Here is a 13,268-nt window from a genome sequence, read left to right as displayed (position 1 = left end):
TGATGCATGCTTCTGCTTAATTTTTCTCTGAAGCTTTCGAAGTGTCAAGCTCAAGATCGTAGGAAGCTAGATCAATGCTTTTGGACCTTCGATATGCATATACTACGAAGAGTACCTGAAATAAAAAATAAAAAATAAAAAACACTAATTAGACAAGAAAAGAAAACAATAGAAAAATAAGTAATTAGAAATAACAATCCCCGGCGAAACGGCGCCAAAAATTTGATAAGATTAAAAGCACACTACAAAGTAGCACACAAGTGTCTTGTTGATTTTCCTTATTAACACTAAGATTTGTCAATTGTAGCATATGAAAAGAAGGGTCTTTCCCGCAGAAGATTGTTTTATCCAACTACTTAAAATGTCACAAAAACTGGGTTGCTGTCCCTACTGACCAGCCACCGAAAAATAATTATTAGACTGACTTACATTTATCCAAAGTCTACGAAATTTTATATGAAGATACTAGATACACAGAGCTACACTCACACAAATTTTTGGGATTTTTGGAGTTGATTTTCTATTTAAATTAAATCAAACAAAAATAGGACAGAAACAGATTTTAAATAATAAAAATAGATTGTAGTTCACAAGTTAAGAAAACGAGTTAGGGAAATTGCTATCCACCACCAAATAATCATGTAAACATGTTATGTTTCATTTAAATTCCTTTTATTTCCGGATGAAGATGCTCAAGTTGGCTCAATGTTAGAACTCAACCTATTACTCTTTCTTATGTAGTATGTTAAGAGAATGATATTTTGAACTTAACTTAGTCCCTAACATGCAATCTAGAATGGTGTGTTCATAGATTTAACAAGTAGGAAACATTAAGAACAAAAAGAGTTTGAGTCATCACAAGGCATCGTAAGTACTAGCGTTGTCTTACTTATCCTAGAAATTGGTTCACATGTTAATCACAATTAACAAGTACTACTTTAGAACATATGTAGGTCCTCATTTGACAAGGGCAAGCACACACATATTCATAGCGTTAGAATCCTAGATATGCTTACTAAGTATGCATCCGTGGAAAACACATAAAGAATTCATCACTGACATTAGTAATGAACCAATTTTCATCCATTCTTATAAGTGATTCAAACGAAATGTCATAACAAACTTGTAATCATATTCGGAGCTTCAAAACAGCCCCTAACTACTAAAAATTGGTTACACATAATCCTTAAATAAAACCAAAAGAAAGACATGAGTTTGAGAAGATAAAACCGAAAGAAGAGAATGTCAAGATTTCCTCCTTCCTTCTCTATTGCTTTTTCCATCAGCTTGCCTTTTGTTTCCCTTTTTATTTTTGTTCTATTTTTTTTTCTATCCTTCCACCTTGCCCTGCAACCTGCAGCCTTTTTCCCTTTTTAACTTGCTGCCCCATTTTCTTCTCCTTAACTCACACACTAATAGCCATTTAGTGATGACAATAAGTGAGAGGAAATGGTAAAACAATTGTAACTCTTTAGGTAGCCTTTATGCCAATTACTCCCTTTACTCCCTCTTAATCCTCATCTTTAATTCCATTTCCTCTGATATTTGAATAGGTGTCAGCTGGCTTGTTCTTGGCTGCATCAGTTTTGGCTGCTAGATTCATTGGGTTTATTGCTTTCATTGCAGTTACAAACTGCTCAGTCTCTTGTGAATCTTTTAGTGTTAAAACGACCATAACTTCTTCTAGAAAAATGATATTAACAATCCGCAAAATGCTTCAGAAAATAGACATCTGTAGCTTTCCAAGCATATAAGGCTCAATCTCTAATTCATTCTGAGCTGTTCGCAACTTGCTTCCAAAGTCAGCCGATCTGCCCAGGCAGTTTTGACTAATTTGTTGCTCAAAATCCCACTTGTGCTATTTTTCTTTTCTTTGTTTGACAAATCCTACAAAACACAAAAGCAAAGTAAATAGCTCAAAAATATAAGGAACTAACTAAGAAAAGACAAGTGAATTTGATGTAAAATATATATAAATATAAGCTTATCATTGTCCTTGATTACCTTAGAAAAATTCAGGACCCCATTAGGCTTACCAGGCTACTCCAAAACTGGTAGCTCACAAACCGGACTGCTTCATTGCACTGGTCATCGATCAAGTCCGCCAATGGCACCCGGATTTTTCCAATGCTCTTCTTGCCAATGACGGTCTCACATTGCATGTCGAATTCTAGAAGGGAATTATCAAACTCGTCAACCGGGCACACGTCATTCATGTCGAATTGCATTGTGTGGTTCCATTCAGGGTTGCAGTCCCCTTCTCTATCAACCAGTGTCTTATGGCGCTGCTGCAGATGTTTCTTCTGTTTTTCTTTCTTTGCTTCGTCGTTGAAGATGGAGACAGCAGAGTAGACGGACAGCTTGTTGAAGAAATTGAAGGCACTGAGATCCTTGCAGGAGATTACCTTCAGTTCTATGGAGCTGCATTCTTTCAGGTTCCTGATTTTCTCAGCTGTTACGTTATAGTTAGTTAGCATTTTCTAAATTTGTTGCGGATCAATGGATCAAACCATTGAAAAAACAAAGTCCCCTAAATAGTTCAGACATGTAACCACCACCGTTGATCATGAGATAACGCCCCGCCAGACTTGGAGTCATTGATCGCTTAACCGTGATTATACGATAACAGGCCACCAGAGTTAATTGCAAATTCCTTAATGTGAACACAGATGTTAGAGGCACATTAGTCTCTCAACAAGGAGAGGGACTTCATGAAACTCCGGAAGATTACAATAGTGTCTTGGACCAATAATATAATAACATGCGAGAAAGTTAAAACACTTGACACTGTATAATTGATCTAGGACGCCATGGTGACGTTCTGAGGTTAGGCTAGTCCTTTCCCTCAATGAATCAGGACTACGACGACAACTCTTTGCACATTTGGAAAACACAGCAACTGCGATTTACAGTCATGAGGTCCATGGTTTTTGTCTCTCATTGCTCTTTGGAAGGAGAGAAAATATGGTTATGACACAACTCCTGGAACAGGGTAGTCTTGGTGGCCCCGGGAATACACGCAACGAGTGTATAGGGCCCTGGTGGTATGCAAGTTTCTCCCCGAAAACAAGGGCACTCGCTTATGTCATAGGTACTAAAGTACCTAGTCAATTAACACAATGAACCTATCCTTCCCATAAAAATGTAATAACTCTACGAACACACATAAGAGATTACTCCTATCGCTGATTCCGAACATATGAGCAGTATCAAACAATCAAATCCATACCAATTAATCTCAGTGCAAGAAACCATTCATCGTTTGTAAATCTTTGGGGTCAAAAACTCCAAAAAAATATCATCTTTACAGATTGAAATACTTGATTGACTGTTTCATGATCCAAAATTATTTCAATGAAGCCATTATAACAAACATAACTTGAAACCACAAAAATCTTCTTAAAAGGTTAATGATCTGGAGTCAAGCTCAGCGAGTTTTGTTCTTTTTCTGGTCTTGGCCTTGGGCTTGAACTTGTACTGCTGCAGAAATCTTCTTCCAACAGCGGATGGAAATGAGCGTCGGTATTACAACCCAGGAGGCGTTTGCAGCAATGTAGTATGCGTAGTAGTAAAACGAATTTGTAGCAAATTTGTCACCTTCCAAGTAGGCTGTTATGAAATATACAGCAGTTCCATAGAGCTGACCCAATGAAATGGCAAACTGAAGTATGTAGCTATATGGCTTGCCTTTAGATATTGCATATCTGCCGAGAATCAGAAATCGTGTTCAGAATATCAAATTTTGCATTGCACAGCATATAAACTTTGTGATATTCAAAACTCAAAATCTTACACTGCAAGAAGGCTAGCGGGACCTTCTATAACTGCAGTTAATCCTTCGACAGAAACGACCCCTGCATCCCTAGCTGCATATCTTGAATCACCTTTGCTATACTCTTTCCCTGCCAATTTTTATCTATCAGCATAAGAACTATATAATCCAACAAGCCCCAGTAGTTATAAAACTGCGCAAATTGTATCCAATGCTAATCTTGTAGATTAAGAAAGAACTGTGAGACAGAACTTACAAACTTCAGCCAGGTAACAAGCAGTCTTATTCTTGTAAAACTCAGGCGAAAATGCGAAATAGCCTTCGAGTATCAAGTGCGTAAGGCCGGTGAAAGCCCACCAACACATTAGCCATCTATCAAGTTTCGATTTCCTCGGTGATCTCCCTGGTACATAGCAAAAAGTAAAACATGTCGATTGAGGCATTCCTATGTCTCCCTCAAAATGTCAAATTTATTGACTTAAACAAAAACTATAACATCTACAGCTACATAGCATTCAATTATCAATGCCAAAACGTAGAAAACATCAAATCAACAAGCACACAGCATGAATCCAAAACGAACCCAAGAACTAAAATGCCACACTAGAATTATTCGGTTTTCCTTATTGGAGATTTGTCAAGTTTTAACAACCAGTAATCACCACACCACAGACGGGTGTAGCTACATTGGCTAGAGCGGATGTAATCAGTAATAACAGTATAAGTAGGCATAGCCACATTTCCTAGAGCCCGAATTCGAATCCCCTCATTCTGCACTTTAGATTGGTTTAAGGTAGAATATTTAATCGCCACATTCAAAAATCAAGCCAATGAATTTGCAATCATACAAAAAAGTTGAAAAAAATATGAACTTTTTGGACCTCAAAGGTCTCAACTTTCTGTGCTCTGTACACAAACCCAATTCACGCATCAAATTACTTGAGCAAATTTCAACGTGCGGAGAAGTGAAATGAATTGAGCTGAATAAAATTTGGATCTGATAAGAAGTGGAGTGGAAGGAGGAGTACCGGAGAAGAGCCAGGTGAGGGAAACGACGAGTAGGGAGGAGACGCCGTAGATGCCAAGAATGGTGGACTGTGAGAGAAATCCAGGTACGAATCCGGGTAGCTTTAGATCCCTCGGGGCGTACGGATGATTCCCATAAATCCCAGAGTCTGATCCCTCCATTTTCACTCGCTGCCTAGTACACTGTCTGTCTCCCAAGTGCAAGTCAAACCTCGAAAACAATGAGTGATAAGGCTGCCAACTCTCTTCCTTTTTGCCTTTTAAATTCTTTTAGATTGGATCTCACAATCTTTTAATGGTAGGGATAGAGGCCCAATGTCCATGGATCTCACAAACCTGCCAAAGCTTGCAATTGCCGAATGTTCTAAAAATCGGGTTAGTTATCGTTGTGATTAATTCCTATGCGTCTAAAAATTAAGAAAGTGTTCTTAGAACCACTTAGGCGCTCACCTAACCCGCCTAGGCAACCTTAGGTCATGACTCTCATTTAGACAAAATAACAAGCATCAACCCCGATATCCCCAAATACCAGGATAGACACGTGTTGGGCGACACCCGAGGGTGACAAATCCATTTTAACATGCATGCAAGTGATAATGGTAAACGAAAGTAAATAAAATATGTAAATATAAAGAAATGCGCAAATACGGAAACGTGTTCAGAACATACAACTAATCAAGAATATTATGAAAGAATTATTATAAAAAAGGTATGAACAAAGAAATGGGTCATACATTGAGAAGACTTGAAGATACCTATGCGAAAGTGCCCTGACGCCGGGATCGTATGCCTCGATTCTAACTCCTAAAGGAGGCGCAAAACAAAAGGTGAGTGGACCAAAGTTCATAATAATAATTGACACGCCTCGATCCCGATATTCCCCGAACACCAGGATAGGCAAATACTGGCCGACACCGAGGATGACGAAAGCCATTTATTGAATGCAAATGCTGAGAACAAGGAATAAATAAGACTTATAAATTTAAATATAATGAATATGCATTTAATAAACGTGTTAAGAGCATACAACTAACTAGAATACTAAAAAGAAATAATATAAAATTGAATGAATAAGAGGATGGGTCCTACACCGTGAGGACTCGAAGATGTCGAGGCAGAAGTGCCTGAATGCCGGAATTGTATACCTTCATTCTAAGTCCTGAAGGGGGCGCAAAACAAATATAAGTGGACCAAGTTGATATATATATAATAAAATAATTATCAATATACTAACCTCCAGGTTTTATGAAAACACATATAGCATGATAAATAAAATGGGTTTTCCGAAACCTAGCATGTAGTGCAATGTCTCAAAACATATCTCGTATATATCGTAATCACTAGTGAATGTCCAATATCCCTCTAGGCCCTATGCCAACTCCCCGTCTATGTGCCAATTGTTAGAGGAAAATCACCTCAAGCCCTATGCCAGCTCCCCGTCCCTGTGCTAATAGCCAGAGGAAAACCATCTTCAGGCCCTATGTCAACACCGTAACCGTCGCCCAAGAAGGAATCTATCCCTTGCCCCGTAGCGGAATAGGGATCACTAGGTAAATACAAAACCATTGAACATAAATATATATATATATTTGAAAAGCAACTTTATAGTATAAAGTCATCCATCCTCTATACTATAAAGAGGTGTTCGAAACATGTTCTAAATATTATATTGTTATCCATCAGATATTCTATAAAGAACACGGGTTATAGGAAAAATAATAATAATTCAAACTAGCCTCAATAAGTATGTTATCTCATAAAACCTAATCATTAAATCATGTTTTTCATGTATGCATTTCTACTATTAAAACATGCATTTTTAGAAGGGATCCACTCACGGTACATCGTTAGTGCAAAGCCATGCCAAAATGAATAACGAAATCACTGCTATTAATTGCACCTAAACACATAAATGATACAATTAATAATACTATGCTCAAACAATTGAATTTGGGAAAACGGACTTCTTAAACAGATTCAGGACGTCAAATTACCCTAAGAAATGTCCTGGATAAATTTCATAAAAGTCAACATAGAGAATATTCCTTGACAGAATATTCTCTAATGGAATATTCCTACGGAATATTCCACATAAAAGGGTTTGGGCCAGGCTAGGGTTTAGGGTTTAAAAGGTTAAAGGGTTTAGTGGGCCGAAGGTCCTATGTTAAAAAGGTTTGGGTTAAGTTTTTAAAAAGGTTGGGCTTTAAGAGTTTGGGTTTAGTTTCAACAAATAAAATCAATAAATAAATAAAAATAATTAGGTTGGGCTTGGGTAATCCGGCCCAACGTCCTAGACTTAAAAGGATTTGGGTTTGGGGTAATTGGGCTGGGTCTTAGTCTAAATGGGTTTGGGTTTTAGGGCAACTGAGTCGGGTTGACCAGTTTTTAGGTCAATGAATTGGGGCACCACTTCGAACTGCCCATAACTTTTTCGTTACTCAACGAAATCAAGTGATCCAAAAATGAAATTTGTAGTACTCGACGAGATGAAAAGATTTATACCTTACATGCTGGACAACTCGTAGTGGTTTGGCCAGGAAAACGCCTCGAAAGGGTCGGTGCTCGTCGAAAAACTTGGTTTTTGACCAAAGGTTTGAGCAATTTTCAAAGCTTCGTAACTTCTTCGTTACCTAACAAATTGAGTGATTCAAAGTCCAAAATGTAGTTAGGAATTTGAAGAAGAGATTTATACGAAGTGGGGACCAAGTGGTGGTCGGAGTTGGCCATAAAATTGCCTTAAAGATGGCTAAATGACCACGGCCTGGAATTTCCAGATTTCTGGAAAATGCCCCTTGAGTTGTATTTCGTGCTAAAACCTTCACCAAAGCCATTTTAATCACTAACCAAGTAATGTAGACTACGAGGAAGGAAGATCAAAGGAGTCGCAAAGCTTACCTACGTCGGAAAATCCTCGAAAGTCACCGGAGTTCGTCGGGGGATTAAGCACCGTGACTACCACAGTGGGGCACTCCCTTGGCTTAAGGTTTTCGAGATCACATTCCAGGTGTGGTGGTGATGGTTGCTGTGTGTGTGTTTTCAGGGAAAATGGAAGAGAGAGTTGCAGGAAGAGTCGAGATGGAGAGATAAGGGAGAGTGAGCTGAATGAGAGAAAGAAAGCTTAGGGGAGAGAAAGATGAGGTTACGGGGAGAAAAGAGAGGAGAGAGAGAGTGATAAATATCAGAAAAAGAGAGAAAAGGGGAAGGGAATCGGGGACAAATCAGGAGGTAGGCCCCTTGGGCTCACCAATTAGGACCTGGATTGTCTGCCCTTCCCATACCCTTCCCACCCCTCCTATTTCCGTGGTCACGATTAAACCACTGTTAACATTTTATATTCCCATTGCTTTTTATCTTATTATTTCTATAAAAAAAATCAATATAAAATGTTGGCGTGGCCACAGAAATAGGAGGGGATAGGGATGGCAAACAATCCAGGTCCCACCAATTAAGACGCAAAAACCAATTTTAAAAGAAAAAGATCTAGCGCAAGGTGAAATTTCACTGAAAATACCCCATTCGTTTTGATAAAATTGGGACTGAGTTGTTACAATAATACTAATAATAAGAAAACCATTTTCTTTCTGAACATACCAACCCCCTATTTTGAAAACACATATATAATACTGCATACTAGGTTTTTCTTAAAATCCTAACATGCCATAAAAACATTCGTAGATAATAAAACCATATCTAAAAGTGATACCGAAATTGCCCAAAGGCAAATCCAAGAAAGCTCGTAAACCCAAAATAATAAAGTACTCAACTAGGGGTATCATAGTTGCCCGAAGGTATATTCATCACCCAAGGGTGAAGTTGTACGACATTGGGTTACGCTAGTGAAGAAATATGGTAAGTCCTATCACCAAAGGTGAAGTTGTACAACTCTGGATTGTGCCAGAGAAGAAATATAATATAACACATCGACACTAGCCGTGGCTAGTGAAGTTGGAAGTATGTCATAAATATCCTCGACTATGTCCTATGGCCATAGACGTATACATACTCGTGTGTGTATGTGTCGTATGAATACCCGTTAAATAAGCACAGAAAACATAAAACATATCTTTCACATCAAATCATCGAAGCTCAAAAGCTTAAAGCGTTATCTCATAAGCCATAATAAATCAATCACGTGAAAACATAAATTCATATTCATGAATCCATCATATATCGTTAAGCATAAAAAGTCATGGTTCGTAAATCTTTCATAAACATAAATTCAATAAATCGTAAATAAATTATAAATAATGCATAAAACGTAAAATCATGAAATCATGTTTTTCGTGAATGCAATCCTAGCATTTAAAATCATGCAATTTAAGAAGGGGTCCACTCACAAATATTCCGCTACTGGGGAGTTGATCGAACTAGGGAGGATGGGATCACTTCCAACCAACACACCTAAACACAAATATGGACCATTATTAAGAGGCTTTTTAGCCAAAATGGTCCATGAGATTTGCATAACACATCACTTTGGTCCCTGAGATTGAAAATCAATAGAAATGGTCCCTAAGATTGTCCACCATCCATTATTTTGGTCCTTCTGTTAAAAACTCCATTAAGTGTCCCGGAGCTTTTGGCCGGAAGTTTGAGCAATTTTCAAAGTTTCGTAACTCAATCGTTTCTTAACCAAATTCAACCCATAATATATCAAAGTGAAGATAGGAAAGTGTAGAACAAGATTGTACCATTTGGAAGCCCAGTGGTTGCCAGAGATGGCCAGAAAATAGCCTGAAAGGTGACTGGTCTGTGAAAAACTGGAAAACTCGCCGGAAACTGGGTAAACTTTAAACGTACATAACTTCTTTAAACGTACATGGCTTCCGGTGAAGGCGTGTGCACTCCACGTGTCGCTAGTACACTCGTACTCGCCTTTTTCGAATTTCTGGAATTTTTCCAGATTTTTCCTCCAACTTCAAGAGCTTATTCCGAGCTCGATACAAGCCCAAATCAAGTGATTCAAAAGCCAAAATGTAGTTAGGAATGTGGAGAAGAGATTCATACCATTTGGAGGCCTAACAAAGATCAGAGTTGGCCAGAGAAATGGCTATAAGGTGGCCAAATGATCACAGTTTCGAAATTCCAGATTTTGCACAGTGACTTCCCTTGTATTTTCTGAGTTCCTACACCACCAAAACCACCCCAAACCTTACTAATCGTGAACCTAAACACAATCTACAATGATATGGACCAATTTCGAGGTTTACCTTTGTCGGAAATGGCGAGAATTCGCCGAAGAAAAGGGTTACATAGTGAAGGGGTTGCTGTGCACAGTAAGGAAGAAAGAATCCAATAGTGGTCCTGACTCTGTCTAGGCTTCGTGGTGGTGGTTCACGTAGAAGAAATAAGGTGGTTGTGGTGGTGATTTGTGGTTGTACGAAGAGGAAAGGGTGGAGGGAATAGGGCACAGGAAGGAAGGAGAAAAGTGAGAGGGAATGAGTGAGAGATAAAAAAAGAAGTGAAATAAAAATAAGAAATAAGAGAGGGAGAGAGTCTCGGGATAGAAAGGAACACCCCAGAAAATGGAGGTAATCCTGCCACGTGTCACCCCATGAGTGGCTCATGATGGAGAAATATCTCTAATTATGAATTACCAAAATGCCCTTAAAATTCAAAAATTCATAGAAATTTAGTTTTAGCTTCGATTTTGATTCCCTTCATGTCCACGCGTTCGTATCGACAAATGCAACGCGAATAAATTAAAAGAAAATTCCTACATGTCAAAGAGCAGAAGTCAATGAAAGTCAACGTTTTCATCGTTAGGCGTATTTTTGTAAATTTAACTAATTAAAACATAAAATTTAAGACTGGTTGTTACACAAAAAATCGATAACTTTCATTTTGCATTTTATTTTGTCAATAAAATGTAAGAGACTTGTTAAATACTTAACACTCATTGTATTCTTGTTTCCCATGTTTTCAATACGTTCTAATACCTTATAATGTATATATTATTTTATTTTGCAATTGATGTATCACAATACAACTAGGGGCGGATCCATTACAGGACCTGGGTGGTCCCAGGACCCTTCGGAAGATCAGAGAAGCATCTGTGAAGATCGTTAAGGACCACCCGACTGCTTGGTCCCGTGCTGGTTTTGGAACTCCATGAATTTGCAACGCAACACCCATCATCATTTAGCGAAGAAGAAGAAGGTTTAATATTGTTTTTAATGACCTGGCCTAGACGGTGCCGTTTTGAGCCAGGCCATTCAAAAAATTAAAACTCTTTTTCGTCTACAAACCCGAGGTCCAACTACTTCTCATGCAATTCCCTCTTTTAATTAGCACAAAACCCCAAATCCACCCATCCAATACAAACCTTACCCAGAACCCCACCACAATTATTCCACCTCTATCTTTCCATCATCACCTCATTACAATATTGAATTTCAAATAAATTTGATGATTTTGGTCTTATGTGTATTAGAGGAAAATATTCATATGATTATTGTGATGTAGTTTATGATTTTTTTTATAACAATTTGATCATTGTTGGTTAATTTATAGAGAACTTTTATCTATACTTTAAAAATCACAATTTGCACTCCTTGTAAGTGTAGATTTCTTTCTCATTTTAGAAAGTTTGAAATACAAAGTGATATTTTTAGAGTGCAAATAAAAATTTCTAATATATATATATTATGTCTTTGTTTGTCCATATGATTTTTTTTAATTTTGGTTAGATCAAACAATCTAATCTTGGAATGTTTCTCTCTAACATCAAATAGTAATTTATTGTAAATTTTTTCAATGTTATTTTCGTTTAAGTTTTTTTGAAACTTTTACAATTAGGACCACCTAATGTTGAAATCCTAGATTTGCCACTGAATACAACTACGTGTTTTTTAAGTATAAATAGATAATTATTTACACAATATATAATAAATTTACTTAAATCCGACTAGCCCACCTAAGCACTAGGTCCAATCCGTCGTCCGAATAACACTTAGCGTCTTTCTGAACCTTGAATTGCGGATATACTATAAAAGACTTGACTATTAATCTGTTATAACCTCAATAGACGCACACATACTACATCACGTGGCACATTGTGCATGCATGGTTTGTAGAATTAGGGTTAAACATATTGAATTTATTTATTTCTCTCTCTTCCTAATTATTCCAAATTCTGAGGCAGATCTTGATGCTGTATCAAGTGCATGAGAAACAGCATAAAAATGCCGATCTCGTTTGCTCCATCAACAGTCTCCTAGCTTTCTCCGACAGCTTCAACTTCACCTCTATCTTGACCTTGCTTTTCTGCACCATAGGGTTATCAGCTGGAATGAGTCCTTGGTTTTTTAGTCTGGAAATGCAATTATGCATACAGATGCATTATTCGTAATCAAAATATGCACGGAGTGAAAAAGGCCTATCCGCACTCTCGTTAGCACATATGGAGAGACTAGTTTACATGATATTAACGTTAGATAAGATGGGTTAACCTGAGCGCGAGATCATCAGTGTCTTTATCTGAAACTATTGGAATTCATATGCAGGTAATATACAAATTGTTCGGCCCCAAAGTTTGCACCCTGCAAAGTGATTATCCCCTTCATGTTAGACACACTAATAAATAAATAAAACATTATACGGTTCATCTAACAATCATTTTGATTTTCAGTATTTATCAATTTGACATGAAAAATGAAATTAGTTAACAAATAAAAACTGAGAACTGAAAAAAAAAAAAAAAAAAAAAAAAAAAAAAAAAAGAAGAGCCCAACGAAAAAAGAAGTTATCAGGTGGGCTGTTAATTAAAACTACTACATTTGAATTTATGAACAAGTTTCTGTTGTTGCGTGCTTACATCAAGGAGGGGCAGTTTGAAAAGCATAAGGCTGCCCAAAAAGTCACTGAAGCATATGATAATTGGTCTTTATCCCTGCAAATAATGAATTGGATATAATTAACAGAAAATTAATCAATAGAATGATCAAGCAGTTAATTAGAATATAAGTTTACTATCTATTTCGTTGCTCTGAGAGGGGAACAAAAGGACTTCAGGATTCTTCGGGAGCACATCGGAAATCGGAAATGAGCCGCAGTCGTGGAATTGCTTTTTGACTAGCTTTTTCTCTTTCAGGCTTTGAGCTACATGCGGCATGCCCACTCCCTCATTTCCCTAATTTCCTTCCCCTTTTATTTTTGTTATTCCCCTTTCGAGTTTGAATCTTCCACCACACATCATATACCAAGTTAATACCAACCATTAGTCCATTACCAACTAAGAAATCTACATTTTGTTAAAACATATATATAAGTTTTACTCTAAAACTTATCACAACGGCTTGATTGGATCTCTTTTTAAACTTCTAGTTGAGATTGTTATTAAAAACTAAAAATGTTTTTTTTCAGCTGCGTTTAACAAAAAAAGTTTGAAGTTCTTTTAAATAATGAATAAGCACTTTTAGTTTCAAACATTTTAAAGTAATTTCTAAGAAATACTTTAGATTTTAATGTT

At 37.2% G+C, this 13,268-nt stretch overlaps 1 protein-coding gene across 1 annotated transcript; it reads right to left on the bottom strand.

Annotated features, from left to right (window-relative positions):
• Positions 1 to 3,200: 3,200 nt before the first annotated feature.
• LOC103944742 (probable 3-beta-hydroxysteroid-Delta(8),Delta(7)-isomerase) lies at positions 3,201 to 5,045 on the bottom strand. Its single transcript, XM_009355215.3, has 4 exons — positions 4,801 to 5,045; positions 4,029 to 4,175; positions 3,794 to 3,902; positions 3,201 to 3,704 (listed from the first exon to the last, which is right to left on the bottom strand). Exons 1-4 carry the CDS (start codon positions 4,958 to 4,960, stop codon positions 3,428 to 3,430), a joined length of 693 nt encoding a protein of 230 aa, XP_009353490.2. The 5' UTR covers positions 4,961 to 5,045; the 3' UTR covers positions 3,201 to 3,427.
• Between the last annotated feature and the right edge of the window lie 8,223 nt (positions 5,046 to 13,268).

This window comes from the organism of the source record quoted next, unplaced genomic scaffold (assembly GCF_019419815.1).
Source record: "Pyrus x bretschneideri cultivar Hongxiangsu unplaced genomic scaffold, Pyrus_bretschneideri_v1 Contig6, whole genome shotgun sequence".
NCBI classification, from domain to species: domain Eukaryota; kingdom Viridiplantae; phylum Streptophyta; class Magnoliopsida; order Rosales; family Rosaceae; genus Pyrus; species Pyrus x bretschneideri.
This window is presented reverse-complemented; position numbering and strand designations above follow the sequence as displayed.